The sequence below is a fragment of the Hemiscyllium ocellatum genome, chromosome 34 (genome assembly GCF_020745735.1).
Source record: "Hemiscyllium ocellatum isolate sHemOce1 chromosome 34, sHemOce1.pat.X.cur, whole genome shotgun sequence".
NCBI lineage: Eukaryota > Metazoa > Chordata > Chondrichthyes > Orectolobiformes > Hemiscylliidae > Hemiscyllium > Hemiscyllium ocellatum.
Genome location: NC_083434.1, coordinates 27,074,321 through 27,090,876, shown reverse-complemented (window position 1 = coordinate 27,090,876; position 16,556 = coordinate 27,074,321). Strand labels below are relative to the sequence as shown.

General features: G+C 42.1%; 1 protein-coding gene across 6 annotated transcripts in view; it reads right to left on the bottom strand.

Annotated features, from left to right (window-relative positions):
- Nucleotides 1-7,947: 7,947 nt before the first annotated feature.
- Nucleotides 7,948-16,556, bottom strand: part of zgc:158766 (uncharacterized protein LOC100009641 homolog) — a 172,565-nt gene continuing 163,956 nt past the window's right edge. For 4 of the 6 annotated variants that reach the window (XM_060849946.1, XM_060849948.1, XM_060849947.1 and 1 more), the window contains 3 exons: nucleotides 15,436-15,644; nucleotides 12,864-12,935; nucleotides 8,991-9,079 (listed from right to left, as the gene is read on the bottom strand). In XM_060849946.1, coding sequence (XP_060705929.1) covers nucleotides 12,891-12,935; nucleotides 15,436-15,644 — 254 coding nt within the window. In that variant the 3' untranslated portion in view covers nucleotides 8,991-9,079; nucleotides 12,864-12,890. Of the gene's footprint in view, nucleotides 9,080-12,863; nucleotides 12,936-15,435; nucleotides 15,645-16,556 lie in introns of all 6 variants that reach the window. The other 2 variants (XM_060849949.1, XM_060849950.1) reach the window with 2 other exon arrangements.

Here is a 16,556-nt window from a genome sequence, read left to right as displayed (position 1 = left end):
TGGCAACTGTGGTCTCTGCTTATCTTTAATCTTTAACATTCTCCGGACGATGCTGCCATTTTCAGGCAACCTCTTGATCCATCACCGTCGCCCCCTAAAGAAAACAAAGAACTGAGGATGCTGTAAACTAGAACCAAAAATAAAAATTTGGCAGCATTTGTGGAAATAAATTGGAGTTAACGTTTCTGGTCAAGTGACCCTTCCTGAGCTGCCAGACCTGCTGAGCTTTTCCAGCAATTTCTATTTTAATTCCAAAATACACTTTATTCATAAAAATACATACACTTGAACCAGACTATATTTACATGCATTTGAGACAGCAGGAGAGTCGATAGTGATCTTTCCCCACTGCGCCTTGGCAGCAGTTACCCCAAGCTTAAGTGCCTGTGGGGTTCCAACCTTGGGAGCCTGTCCACTGTTGGAAAAGGTTTTGAAGGAGACAATTTGATGACCCACCTTCTCAAACATTGCTTCCTGCATCGTAGTGACTGCATTTGTGCATTGCCTCCTGACAATGCAGGACCTGGTGGTAGATTATATCAGAGCTGAAAATGTGTTGCTGGAAAAGCGCAGCAGGTCAGGCAGCATCCAAGGAGCAGGAGAATCGACGTTTCGGGCATGAGCCCTTCTTCGGGAATCCCGAAACATCGACTCTCCTGTTCCTTGGACGCTGCCTGACCTGCTGCGCTTTTCCAGCAACACATTTTCAGCTCTGATCTCCAGCATCTGCAGTCCTCACTTTCTCCTAGTAGATTATATCAACCATGTTTGCTCTATCCCTTCTATTACTCCTTCAACTAATTTAATGTGTTCAGTTGGACGTACATTTATATTCATTTTTAATCACATTTTTCAGACACATTATGATGCAAGTCTGTGATTGGTGGAACTTAATCTTTGACCTGCTGGCACAGTGGTAAGGAAAATGTCACTGAGCACCCAGGCATCTATTGATATGTTGACTTTCACAAACCCAAGTTCTTTACAGTCAGTCCTTGAAATGTACAGTCACTGTACAGGAATTGCAGCAGTCAATTTTGCACACTGCAAACTTCCACATACAACTATGTGAAGACTTTGCATTCATGTAGGCTGTAGATATTGGTTGAGGAACACCAGGCGACCTCTCCTGCTGTTGTTCAGGTGTCATCCATCTTAGTGCCACAGGATTGTTTATATCTACCTGAGACACCAGACAAACCCTCAGTTTGACACTTGGTGTGAAAGGCAACACTCCCTTCATACTGTGTTGTATATATTTTAATCAACCTGCTCAGACATATGTCTGAAACAAGTCAGACTTGAACACAGGTGGCGTGGTTCACTATCACTGCATCATAAGAGCCCTCCAGCCTAGGTTATGGGCTTGAGCCTCTGGACTCGGCCTTGAATTCAGAGCCAAGAGTGCTATGGGTGGCAGTTAATTACACTGAAGCTTCTTATTAGTTTTCTCCCTTCCTGTTTCTGAAACACTTGAAACCTTGGAATCACAGTCATGTGCGCATTATCTACATCACAGTGAAACATGTCCTCATTTGAAATCCATACTTATTACATTCCAGATACAGAGTCAACAGCCAGTCCCTCGGAGAAGCAATCATCTTCATATTTCTCTCACTCTAGTCTCCAACTGAGGTCAGGTCTTAGACTGCTGATTGGCAGGACTCATTACAGCTTAGCAATGGAATTCAGCAACTACTTTATGGTCTTGTTCAGCTTCATTTTGAGTAATGCATGAAGGGCTGAATCATACATTTTTATTGGCTGAGTGTACATTGAGTTACTAAGAGGGATTCTTGCCATGTGGTCCAGTGACATTTTTTGCCCTATTTTCAAACTCTCTTCACCACCACACACCTATGGTATCCCTCATGTCCACATCTATCCCCATCTGAACAAACACCATTCCCAGAACAACTTGCCACTCGTTAGCCAAAAGACCAGCATCCCTTGCATCTGTGTCATCTTTAAAAAATGGCTGTGGGGCTGACAAATGTTGCCAATCCAGCATTGCACCTCACCAGCAGCTTAACGGCACAGCATACGGCTGACACTTCCTCACACATGGAACCCCATTGTCTCAGACTAGTCACTGTTTTACCACCAGGCCACACACTTTACCTGACGCGAGATACATCCTGTCTAAAGACCCTGTCTGAGTGCCCAGTGGTCACTTGTACCTTATCATTGTCCTGTCAGGGAACATCACAATTAGGCAAACATTCCAGCATGTCCAAACTTGAGCTTTTGTCACCCACCAGCAAAAGGGAATACAAGTGAAATAAGTACAAGCCGAAGTTTGCACCCACAATGCATCCTGACCTCAACAATCTGTGACAGTCTTCAGCACCCAGCTCTCATCTGCCGGAACTGGGAGTTAATTAGATCCTGTCTGCCCTGTAACGCCCACTGAAGTAGTCTCTGTCAAAGATTTGTCCCACTCAATGCCTCTGTCCTCTTTCTTAGGTGATTGCTCCCATTCCCCTTGGCATTTATCACATCAATATTTTGCTTGGTCCAATTGTGCAGAGTGCAGCAAGCCAGGATGGTGCAGTACATACCATCTGAAATATATCGAAGGGTCACTCCAAATTGTGGAAGTGCACTTTCCCCAGCTGATAGTCTGCTCTACCATGGCCTTGATCACAGCAACTTATGGAATGGTCCACACCAGTTGAGTGAACAGCACATAAGATCCAAAAGGGAGTGTCTGCTTATTCTGACCACCTTCTCATCCCAGACCCACCTCGACCATTATTCTACCTTTCATTACATTCACTCGAGTCCACTGCCATACTTCCATTGTCCATTGTATGGCATTGGTATACCTCCATGGTTCACGATATAGCAATGTTCCCCTTGGCCCACTTCCCCGTTGGAAGTTCCACAAGTGATGGGGTGCTTTTGGGCAGCATTCACCTCCTTTTGAAGTTACTGTTGTTTAACAGCTGCATCATGGAGATGGCAATGCCAGTTCAGCAATGGTGCAATCCTCCTTTGACCAACATTTATTACACAAGAGCATTCACTTCTCATGCATTGCATATTTGGCCCTTCAATGTCCTAACTTTCAGAGACATGGACTCTGTGCTTTCATCCATCAAAGTGACACTGACCCCACCTAGCATTTTTTCATTTGCATTGCACATCTAGAGAACAGCAGATGATGGTGGGGAATGCAACTTGCAGAGGATGCAATAGGAACCAGGCCCCACCTAGTTGTCAGGTATTCTCCCTCACACCCCCACTCAGAGCATTCATGCTTCCTTTTATCTCACACACCCTTGAAAGCCCATTTTAATCACAGCCCCTGCTGGAAACCTACCACATTAAACTTTGGCTCCAACTGTCCTTTCTGCCCCCCAAACCAGAAATCACACCTTAACTATGTCCCCCCTTGCAGTACATGGTCGTGGTCACTCCCAATAATGCCCCCTCCCATAGCATACTATACCATCCGATTCCCCTCACATTGCCTCTAAACCTTCTGCACCTCTCCTTAAATCTAACCCTCGGAGGAAACATTATTGGGGAAACATTTCTTCCTGTCGACCCTATCCATGCTACTCACGATTTCATGCATCTCAATCATGTCCCCTCTCAGTCTTCTCTGCTCCATGGAAAACAATTCCAGTCTGTCCAATCTTTCTTCATAACAAAAACTCTCCAACCCAGGCAACATCCTGATAAGTCACCTCTGTACCCTCTCCAGTGCAAACACATGTTTGATGCTTGGGTTCTCCCCATCCCAGAAAGATTCCTACTCACAATGATGACAAGCAACCTGTGCATCTGCACAGTATAGCATTACCGATAGCCTTTTGCCCTGGCTGAAATGCCAATGAGCCAACAATTTTGACATGGCAATACAAGACAGGGCAAAGATGCTACTAGCATTCAGGCATGCACTAAGTAAGTGATGAGAGAAGATTATGGTGTTCTGGTTTAATCTGTGAGTTTGGATACCTGTCCCTACAATAACCTTTCAATGTCTGTCACTGGTACCTTCTGCAATGTAAGTCTGCACTACCTAGGTGGCCCACAGGTGGATCACAGAAATGCCATGAGGAATTGGCACATGCTGAATGCCAATGTCCATGGATGAGGTGTGTGCATAGCTGGGTCCCATGGATCATGACTGAGATGCCATTTGGTGTTGATGAGCATGGAGGCAGTACATCTGGCTGTTTGTAAAACATTTCTGGGTGCACATTGGTTAGAGACAGAAAATTGTTAGGAGTCAAATTGAAGGCTGACGTCGGAGTTGGCAATATCAATACCCAGACTGATTTGAAGAGTTTTCATTAGTATGATTTTGTGCATGAGCAGATGTGCTCCATTTAGCGATGATGTTGACCACAAATATAATTGTAAACAAAACGATATGTTAGACAAAGATCACTCCAGATAAGGACCCTGTCATGTTTCATTATGACTCCAAATTGGAAGGTAGGGGGATTAAGAGACAAGAGAAATGGAGTGCTCTTAATGTTGCCTCTGCCCTTGTTGTTGAGGCCTATCCTCAAGCTCTCTGCAGACCCACCTCATCTCCCCTTCTGTCATCACTCACCAATGTCTGACTATTCCTCAAAATGAAGGCCTGAGGTAGGTGTGATACCAGCAGCATCCGCTGCCACGTTGCTGGTGCTGCTGAGCACTGCTGAGGAAGTTGCTGGTCTCTAATGATGTCTCGGAGCCTTGATCCTGGGGACAGGCTCAACATTGGCCTGTCAACTGCCTGAATGGCACAAGATAAGGTGAGGCCTCTTGAAAAGAGATGACACAGGGAGTCACGAGTGTCTAGCCATTCATTGAATCCAACTGTCACTTCCACTAGATTCTGTCCAGAGGACTAAATTTACCAAAAATCAACTTCAGGGTCAGTTTTGGAGACTTTCATGGAAGGTCTTTTTATTTTAGGAAAATTTCTCTGTGAAGCTTAGTGAGTTTTCTTACGGTATCATCTGAGTGTCACCTCATTAACCATGCCCCATGTCCCTGTGGTTCATACAATTCTCCCAATCACCATAAGCAGAGGTTCTCACCACTGCTGGGATTCCTGATAACAGGGCCATTGTGGGAACCCAGCCCTGCACCATCCACGAAGTGGCAGTCTGGTGGTAACCTTTAACCATTCCCATTGTGGGACACCACAAAACCAATGCTTCGCAGGGCAAGTAGATGGAATGGCTGATTATTCATTACGCACACAACTGCACATTCCTACATTTATCACTATTTAAGCACTAAGCCAAGCACGTATGATTGAAGCCTTTTATATTTTAAATGACTACACTGTGATATGGCCCTCTCAATGCATCATGCATCAGCCTGCACCAAAACTGTCCATCACTCATCCAGAGAAAATGGCATCAAGGACAAAAGACTTTGGCTCCAAATTTGGGGGCCACTTCATGGGGAAGGTGTTCTGGATCCACTGGAGATTGCTGCAGGTCTTGGACTTGCTGGCACATATGTTCCTGTTCTCTTTCTCCACCCCTTCACTGCATCACAGCAATAGTGACATTAAGCCCCGAATGTGGCTGGATCCACCAGTTACACATAATGAAGCTGTGCTTAGAGCAGAAATAGAACAGGTCCTTTGCAATAATAGTTGGCAATATTTGCATCACCCACAAATTATGGCTTAACACAATCCTCCATACACTGGGACATGGAGGAGTTCAGCAACAAGGGAATCAGAAAGCCCGCATAATGCACTCTCACATTAGACCTTATTCCACTGAATGCTGCACTAGTCATAGAATCATAAAGATGTACAGCATGGAAACAGACCCTTCAGTCCAAATCGTCCATGCCAGCCAGATATCCCAACCTAATCTAGTCCCATTTGCCAGCACTTGGCCCATATCCCTCCAAATCCTTCCTATTCATGTTGCAAAGAGACAGTAGGAGACTATAAGTGTTGCATGATTGCTATGATCTTGAGCTGTAAGACCCACAAAACCCAAGAAAGGCATCATTGCATGTAACAGCATGTTGCAGAACACCTACAGTTCAAGGTGAGAGGGAATCAGTTCTGTATAGCTTGCGAGATCTTGCAATATTATTGTGCTTTGTGGCCCCAAAGTGTCACTGTTGTCGTCCCTGGGAGTATTACTGCTTCACAGAAATCTGCAACAACCAATATGGTTAAAATTGCTTGTGACCAGCATTTGCACCCCACTCTCACATGCACAATGTTCTGAATATAGATTTAAATGTGTGCTTTGCAAGTGGTGGCACGCTGGCTCAGCGGTTAGCACTGCTGCCTCACAGCGCCAGGAACCTGGGTTCAATTCCCAGCCTCGGGCAATTGTCTGTATAGAGTTTGCTCATTCTCCCAGTGTCTGCATGGGTTTGCTCTGGCTTCCTCCCACAATCCAAACACGCGCAGGCCAGGTGAATTGGCTATGCTAAATTGCCCATAGTGTTCCGGGACGTTTCGGTTAGGTGCCTTAGTGAGGGATAAATGTAGAGTAATAGCGTAGGGGAATGGGTCTGGGTGGGATACTGTTCAGAGAGTTGGTGTGGACTTGTTGGGCCAAAGGGTCTGTTTCCACACTGTAGGGATTCTATTCTATGAGATTTACACATGGGGGCTCAGTAGTTAGCATTGCTTCCTCGCAGCAGAGATCCATTTCAATTTCAGCCTTTGGCTATAGTCTGTGTGGAGTTTGTACATTCTACCGGTGTCTGTATGGGTTTCCTCCTGGTGTTCTGGCTTCCTCCCACTTTCCAAAGTTGTGCAAGTTATATTGGCAATGCTGAATTGCTCTGTTGCATGCAGGCTCGGTAGGTTAACGATGGTAAATGTTGGGTTATGGGAATAGGGTAGGATAAACTACCTCTTTGGAGCATCGGTGCAGACTTGATGGAGCAAACGGCTTCTCCCTCCATTGCAGGGATTCTATGATAGATGCTATTACCCCTTGGAGGGTCTCCCATTGTACACAAGTAAAGCTTGTGTTTTGGAACAGGAAGAAAAAAAGACTCCATTTGCTCCAAGTATAATTGTAGCCATTTTCTATGTGCACTTCACATGTTGGATTGTGAATATGATGGGAAACACATGTAGCAGTAGGCACCATGAATCACCACAGGCTCAGCCTGGTAACCAAGGGACTCCTTAGAACTTTCAGGTTCCTTTCTTTCCAGGACTCCTTGTTCAGCTCATCACAACCTGATCCACCCACATGTTCCCACACACCACCTATAATTTCAGTTCTCATCCTTACTCTCAAGACCATCCCCATCCAGTTTTATCCTGTCCACTATTGGGAAACATAGTCTTCCCATCAAGACCACAGTGGGGGTGACCACGCACAATCCCACCTCCCATAGTAAGCCATATCCCCTTACCTCCCTCAGTTGTCAAATTTCTAACTTACCCATCCTTTCCCCATGCGTCACAGGTTGGTAACTTGCATCCTCATCTTTGAACTTGCCAAATTCTGTACCAGATCAGTGGCCTGATAACATCCTCTATCTTCCATTCTGCTTACCCCAGCAGCTGGCCATGGCCCACGTCACTAACCGACATGAGCAGACAACTCTGCCTGAGGGGTGACTGGACTGACAGTGGCCATTCTGTACTGAGTACTGTACTGAACCAGACCCCTGACCCTGACAACCTCAAGCAGATGACTGACCATGAACCGATATCAGATGCTGACAGTGACAGGATTGAGGACCATTCCCCTTTATCTTTGAAACATGGCCATTTAGTTAACACGCATGCCATATACCACATGGGCCTGCTGACATATGGCTGTTGGCAGGAGATAAATAAAACTTAATTCCATCCAGCAACAGGTCTACCCTCTTGATCGATGACTAGTGACGACCATGACAGGACTTCAGACTTTGGTCTGTGCTAAGCAGCATGGCAAGGCAGAAATACTGTGAGCCAAGACGGTATGTAAGCAATATAGTCAAGAAACTTAATTGAAAGGCAGAAATTAATTTTATTTGGTAAAAACATGAAGGCATAAAATTGATGTTGAGATTGCAGAAGACAGTATTTGCCTGGTCATAAAAGGATCACTTGATTGAATTTGCTCACTTTTTTTTATTTCTATCAGTTGCATATGATTAAATATATGTAAATGGGTAGATCTTTTGTCAGAACATAATGAAAGCAAGTGGTTCAAGGTTTTTAATGGCATTGAAGACTTGGCACATAAACACGCAAAGACATTTATAGTAAGTCATTAGAGAATGGAAAAGAAGCAAATGAGATATTTATAACATTCACAAAATATTTGTAGCTTGCGTCCTGGCTCATTGAATAAATGTTGGTATCTGATCTCTTAAGATGGTCAGATTTGATTATAATGGAGGTAACTGCTATTGAAAGAAACTTCATTGCAGCCATCTCCAGTCAAAAAAGTGTACAAAATATAATTGGCTCAATTCAACAATGCAACATCAATCTCCTACTGAGACAAACACAACATATAAAAGAGTGAAATTTTAAATCATCTCTCTTGATCACATTATTCTTGATACCCATGGAGGATATAGATATAATAGACATAATTTTGGGAGGAAAAAAAAACTAGCAATAAAAATAAATATTTACACATATAGATGCTGCTACACAATTTGATTTGTACACTAGCTGCAGTGAAGACTTAATCTACATTTACAGTTGTGCAGTTTCAAAGCTACAACCCCACGCATTCCTCAAGAAAATATGTCATGCAGAGAAGGCACCTTGTTATTTACAGAACGCAGTACAAAAAATTAAAGGTAAGCTGTAAAAATAAACACTAACCATTATTAAATGTATGTACATACACTATCATTACTTCTCATTTAGTTTGTCACTAATGTCCACTTTCAACATCAGGTGGAATGTCACGCAAATGCAGTCTCCTTGTCAGGTGAGTGCTTCGGCCCTTCTTTATCCATCCTATTTTGGATTTCCAAGTGACAATTTCTGTTCGTGTATATGGTGGCTGATTGACCCCCCATCAAATCAAGAGAGAGCAGTTCAAGGGCACCAATACCTTGGAGTGGAATCTGACTTCTTCACTGGGTCGGTAAGAAGGTCCATGGCACATTTTGTTCAGAGCTGATAAAACAAGATATAATGACTTAACAGAAATGAAGAAATGTATGAACAATTCAACTGGAGCACTTCCTGCCTCAAAAATATTGCAATGCAGCCACGGAACATAGAGACAGGAGAAGGTTTTTTTTAAAAAATTAGATGCTAATGAAAAAGCTCAGCAGGCCTGGTAGTATCTGTGGAGAGAAAACAGGGTTAACGTTTCAGGTTCAGTGATCTTTTTTCAGAAGTTCTCCCATTTCCCCTTGAACTCCCAGTTCTGAAGGAGGGTCACTGGTTTCAAAAATATTGACTCTGCTTTCTCTCTACCGATGCTGCCAGACCTGCTGAGGTATTCCTCAATTTCTGATTTCCAGCTTCTGCAGTTCTTTGTTTTTTTTTTAAAACTGGAGAAGGTTATTCAGTCACTCGAGTATGTCTGCCAATCAATTTTGGTCATGGCTTATTAAAATGTCAACCCCGTGTAACCCACTTTGGATCCATATCATATAGTTCATTTGCCTCACTAATATCTATTGATTACAGCCATGAAATTTCCAAGTGATATCAAGCAACCATTGCACTCTGGGAAGAGAGTATTCCAGATTTCTAGCACCTTGTAAATGAGGAAATGTCTCCTGGCAGCATTCCTGAATGGCCTAGCCTGAATTTTACATTATGTCCCTTTGAGTGGGACTGTGTTGCGATATAGATGTTACAGAAAAGTCCTGAATAAATTATAAGTTGAATTGTAATTTCAACTTCTCTTTGTAATCTTGCAAGCTTCTTAGTTTAGCAACCATTTGAAGTTAAGAGGAGGGAATTATAATTCTCAGAAAGCTAGCATTCTGCGTTAAAATAGAAGAAGAAACCTCGTCATTTGTGCCATCCACTGAAGGGAATTGTTCCCATCAGAGGCCAGCAGGATCCTTATATATGCAATTCAAGTCCATACAACACCCTTGGATATGACTCTCATTCCAACATGAAGGAGGATCTTGGACTAAAGTCTTTGGGAAAAGGAACAAACAGAGAAAAAATCCTTGCATTAAGTTTAATTATTTCCTTTAAGAGGCCTCTATTGGGAGTGTAAGCTCCTTATCCTCTCCTCTTCTCCATTTGACGAATAACTTCTCAGTTAGAACATATTTTAATGTAAAATGTTTGTTCCATAATCAAATTTATATCAAGGAAACAGGCCATTCAACCCAAATATATCAATGTTTATGCTCTATGTGTGATTCTGCCAATGTTATTTCACCCAACCCATCAATATACCTACCTTTGCATTCTTTTCTTCTTAATGTGTTTACCTAGCCTTTGCTTATCTAGTGTTAACATCAAGCATCCTAGCATCATTCATTACAGGCCTCAACTATTACTTCTTGTAGGTCACATACACTCAAAAAGGTGGTTTCCCTGATTTTCTTTCAGGTTTATTAATAACTATTTTCTATTTATGGTCTTTGGTTTTACATTGCCCAGAAGGAGAAAGACATTCTCTGCATCTATCTTAGCAAACTGCTTCATATTCCCTCAAACTTCTCTTTTCTAGAGAAGAGAACACTAAACTTTCCTGACAGTTACAATCTCTCGATTTTGGCATCATTCTTGTAAATCTTTGTTGCACCCTCCTCCTAAAAAGTTCTGATAAAATGGAGATCATTGTCCACATTACTCCAGTGCAGTCTAACTAAGGTTCTATACCATTTAAATCAATTTTCTGTTCTTAAAATTAATTCTTCCAGAAATAAATACCAGAGCTTTGATTGCTGCTGTTCGTAGTTAGGTATGGACACTGGGAAGGAAAATCTAATGTAAAAGCAACAAAACAAAAACAATAAGTGCTAGTTATCCATAATAAATGTACACAAGGGATTAGTCAGAATCTGATTGTGCATGCACGTCATCAGATAAAGAGCAATTTATCACAGAAACAAATTTCCCACCAAACAATTGTAGAGACAGATAATTCTGACATATTTTATATTACACTTGTCTCTCACTGAGAAATAAAAAATTGCAGCAGTAAGAATTTGTGACAATAAAAATGGATTGAATAAGTTTGACCAAAACAAACCAAAGAAAGGGTTGACAATTAAAAGGCAACAAACATCTTATGAAAGTGCCAAAAAGGAGGAAAACACAAGTTGGATGATTTTATTGGAAGTATAGTCTAAAGTAACTAATTTATGAAAATATTTTGTGTCCAGTAAAGTTGCACTAAGCTTCTTTGACGAACACAGAAGATGTTGGAGAAACTCAGCAGGTCTGGCAGCATTTGTGAAGACAGGGAACAGGGTTAACACTTCAAGTCTGATATGACTCTTAGCGGCTCAGAGGTTTCATAGCGCCAGGGACCTGGGTTCGATTCCAGCCTTGGGCGATTCTCTGTGTGGAGTTTGCACATTCTCCCCGTGTCTGCATGGGAGACATCTAAAGTCCGGATGCACTGGTTTCCTTCCACAATGCAGGTTAGGTGAATTGGCCATGCTAAAAATTGCCCATAGTGTTCAGGGATGAGTATGTTAGGTGCATTGGTCAGCGGTAAATATAGGATGATAGGGGCAGGGAATGGGTCTGGGTGGGTTCTTCTTCAGAGTGTCAGTGCGGACTTATTGGGCCGAAGGATCTGTTTCCACACTGTAAGGATTCTACGATCCATTGCAACTCATTCAGTTATTTGAAGTAATTATATAATTTATATAAGTAATCTCCACAATCCTATAATATTTTATCAGGTATAACTCAATTCTCTTTGGAAGATTTCACTTGGTGCATTCCAGTTCTCAATAACACATTGCATTAAAAAAAAATCCTTGTTTCACTTTTTTGTCAATTATTTTGAATGTGACACATGCTCTGGTTAATGATTTCCCTGCCTTTGAAAACTATTTCTGCTCATCAATGCATCTAAACTCCTAATGTAAGTGAACACTTCTACTAAATTTTCTCATTATCCTCTTTACTCTAAGGATCAGAATTTCAGCTTCTCTGGACTCCACAGAAAACTCAAACTCCTCATTCTTTCTCAAATCAAAACTGAAATTGCTGGAAAAGCTCAGCATGTCTGGCAGCATCTGTGGAGAGAAATCAGGAGTTAATGTTTCGAGTTGTGAGACCCTTCCTCAGAACTGCCATAGCATCAGTTGAGGAAGGGTCACTGGACCTGAAACGTTAACTCTGATTACACTCCACAGATGCTGCCAGACCTGTTGAACTTTATCAGCAATTTCTGTTTTTGTTTCTGATTTCCAGTATCTGCAATTCTTTTGGTTTTCCTCATCCTTTTTATGTTTGTAGTCAACCTCCATTTCAACGTCCTGATGTGATTTCCAACGTGTGTCACTCACTATTGAACAGAAGTTTTTGACTGAAACTCGCTTACGTTATTACCACAATCAATTATAAAGCTTTCGAATAATTTCTTTGCTTCTTTTTTATTTATCAAGTGAATCTTAAAATTTCAGAAATAATCTTATTCTTAAATCAAAATTACTAAAGGTATTTATATCAACAAAATTAAACATTTGATGCTGCCAGATAAAGATAGCTATACCGAAAGGAAGATAATTTCAGATTATACCAGGGATCCCAATCACCTATATAGACAAAATGCTGTTAATAGTTAATAGCTACCAGCCACAATAAAGCACCGTGATTAATAGCACCATTCAAAACATGCTAATCACCTGTTATTGTTCCTGTTAACGACTGCTGTTTAGTTAAATCACCACTAATCCCTGTTTAAATTATTAGTCTGATTAATCCTTCACGAGGTTTTAATTTATAAAGACTAGTTACTTACTGAACTATCTCTGCAAATACTTGCAGTTCAAACCAGTGTTGAGAGGCCAATTGTTACATGTGAGGGGTTACTCTGCCAAGACAGTGAAGGAAAGGAACCAAATTAAAACCACTACCGAGTAGATGCTCAGAGCAAACACTTGCCCCACTGATGGGATAGAGCTGAACAACACACAGAGCAATATCAAACAGTGCGTGTGTTCTTAAACGTTAACACATTTCAACCAGCTCATAGTGTTGTAGACCACGGATAGCACGGTGGCTCAGTAATTAGCACTGCTGCCTCACTGCACCAGGAACCGAGGTTTGATTCCAGCCTTGTTTGCCCGACAGTGCGCATGTTCTCCCCGTGTCTGCATGAGTTTCTGCCAGGTGCTCCAGTTTCCTCACTCAGTTCAAAGATGTACATATTAGGTGGATGAATTTCCCTGTAGTGTCCAAGAGTTTGCAGCCTTGGTAAGCGTGGGGGTCACAGAGATGAAATGGGTCTAGTAAGGATGCTCTTCAGAGTGTTAATGCAGACTCGATGGGCTGAATGGCCTCTTTCTGCACTACAGGGATTCCAGGAGCGAGAACGGGCAGGCCACCAGGATTTGGGATAATAGGATCAAATGGGAAAGAGTACCTTTCAAATTTTTGCTTGACTAAACATTTTACCATGTCCAATGACACATCAAAAGTCAAAAAAAGGTTTTAAAAAAAAGGGGGAATTCGAAACGGTAGATGAAAAGAAAAAGAATGAGGCAGAGCATTTAGTCAATGGATAAGCTGAAAGAGAAGGAAAACAAGGAATAGAAACAGATTGAAACACTAAGGAAGAAGGAGAAAAGCAAGCGATGAAGTCCAAGAAGAGGAGAAAATAAGAAAAAAGGAGGAACAGGCAAACAAGGTTAAAAAGGAAAGAGATTTAGAGAATGAAATAAAGGGGAAGAAAAATGAGGAGGAAAATAAGAAAGAGGAAAATGCTCTTTAGAGCAGGGCTTTTGAATGGTGGTGTCTCCCGTTCATTACTGCTGAAGAATTGGTGGAGAATTGATCACCTCTGACCAGGGCAGCCATACAGCCATTTGATGCTCCAAGGAACATTAATTGGTTGAAGATGAGCCTTCTGTTCTTCAATCACTGTTGTACATTGGAAATTGTACTGCAGAGCTTGTTTACTTAAGATGACAATACACCCATGTACTGCTATATGGATTCTAGAAGAAACTAAAGGAATCCATTGTTTTAACAGCACATGCTGTTCAGATTCTGGGTACCTCTTACTAAATATCTTAATGTTTCTCCTCACAAGTTTCACACTTAGGTGTCCAGTGGCAGCAGTGGCCAAGACTGGGACTATAAGCAGCACCAAGTTTCTAAGCTCTGGAGTGCAAGCTCAGCTAAGTGTGATAAGGAGTGCATGGCATCTGACAGTATGGAGGAGAGGAGAGGCCCAGGAGGATGGAGACAAAGTTTGAGCATCTTGATTGAGAATCTGGGGAGGGAGGGAGCACCAATGAGAGGTGTAACATGATGGGAAGAATGTCTTATGTTGAATGAGCCTCTTGAGTTAAGTGCCCCCATTTCCCTGACCAAGGCATAAGCAAAGTGACCCACTGGGCTCCCCCACTGCTCTTGAATGCCTTGGATCAGCCTCAAAACTGGCCACATTAGTGATCTCACTGGGACAAAGCTCAGTGGATTTCCTGAGGCCTTGCTCTTCCCCCAACACCATTTTGGACAGGTTGGAAGGGAGTTTGAGAGAGGGTAGCAGGAAGGCCACCTTATAGATGCATCAGAGAACAAGTTACTGTCCTTGATGTTTATCACCCATCATTCAGCAGATGTGAGCTTCACTGGCTGGGATAGCATTTATTGTTCATAACTAATTGCCTTTGAGAAGGTGGTAATGAGCTACATTCTTGAATCTTAAAGCCCACATGATGCTAGTTCAGCCAAAATGCTGTAGGAAGGAATTCAAGGATTGTGACCTTGTGACAGGGAAGGACCGCAATATTTTTCCAAGACAGGATGGTGAGCAGCTTAAAAGTAAAATTGGCACCTTTGTTTTCAAACAATGACGTCACTTTCCGCTTAGTTCAAACTGTCCCATTTTGCCAAGTCTAATAAACACCCAGGAGCTGGGATCTGAGCTTGAGTTCTGAAATTTGTTTTGCAGGTAATTAGAATTAATTAAAGATTGGAATTAATCCTGATCATGAGGTGGAGAAAGGAAGCAGTTATTTTCCAAAAGTCCAGTCAACAACTGCACTGTTCTGCCCGAAGCAAATTGGCAATGATCCTGATATAATTCAGCTGGAGTTTGTAAGGAAGGAATGCTTCCTTTGTTTTAGTTAACCTTAGAATTCCTTTCCAATGTCTTTGTATCCATCACTTCTAACATTGCCAAATATTCCTGATTCACCAGAGAGCCCCATTCATTGTAGAGAGTAGAATGGTAGTGTGAGGAAAACTGAATTTAAATTATGAGTGTTTAAAAGCATTGCTTGTATCGCAGGACGAGTGTGTGAATTGTGGTTGTTGCATTTCTTCCACATGTACCCTACATAAGTCAAAGCACACATACTTACTGCTGTGATGTACTGGTTCTTTACTGGCTTAGCCCTTTGCAGCCGTGGGGAAGGATTTAGGGAAACATAATGACATGATGTCTTAGAGTCAGGATGTGAAGTGTCGTCAGGAAATGTCTCTGAGGAAAGCTGGGACACACAGTTGAGAGTTGAGCCACTGACGCTCTCCGCTGAAGTACATTGTGAAGAGGTCTCCGAACTCTCTGTGACTGGGACAAAAATAAAATTTGGAATCCCATTTGGTTTGATACCATGCGCTCAAGACAATTGTCAATAACAAACAGTGCAGGATGTGGAGGGGTTTCGAGATGGGAATAGGATAGGAATATAATTTCTTTTGCAACTATCAAAAGTTTTTAAACCCATTTTCTTCGATTTCTTAAAGTTTTGTATCACCAATTCAAAAAGCAATTGTTCTACTCCACAAATCAATAATGGGATTTTATACTGAAATACAAGATGAATTTTCCACATTGCAACAGTGACTTTACTGCAAGCCTACATCCTGAGATTCGAATGTTCTGAGGTCATGAATGATCAAAGCCATTCTTTTCTTATTATTTTTATCTTAACCATACATCTGCCATAAGTCATCCAGAATTCACAGCATTCATTAATTGTAACCACGCTGAGCAAGATTAAGAGAATTGCTTTGTTTGACATACAGGAGGAAGGCTAATCCCAACACGGGGCTTGTTTCAGTCAAATTGAAGGTTAAACAGAGATTACGACTGAGTCTTGACCAGAAACAGCCTCCTGTGATTAATGGGGTTGGGGGATCAAGGGCTTGAGAGGTAACAATGTGCTCCTGAGAGGCAGGTTGCAGTTTAATTATTATAATGACACAGGTAGAATTAGCTTGATCCACAATTTCTAACTGCACTGTGACTGACCTAGCTTCCCAGGTTGCTGATGGCTACTGGGTCTAAGAGCTTTACCACTTAGTTGCTGGATTCCACATGTCAGCCTCATCAGCTAACAATCCCCTCCTCAACAATCTAATACTGACCCCCAAATTCTCTGAGCTCTCTGCCCACCCCAAACTTCCCTATGAAGCCCTCAACCTCCTGCACACACATCACTCCATCACCCCTGTCTCCAATCTCCCTGACCTCCAAAAG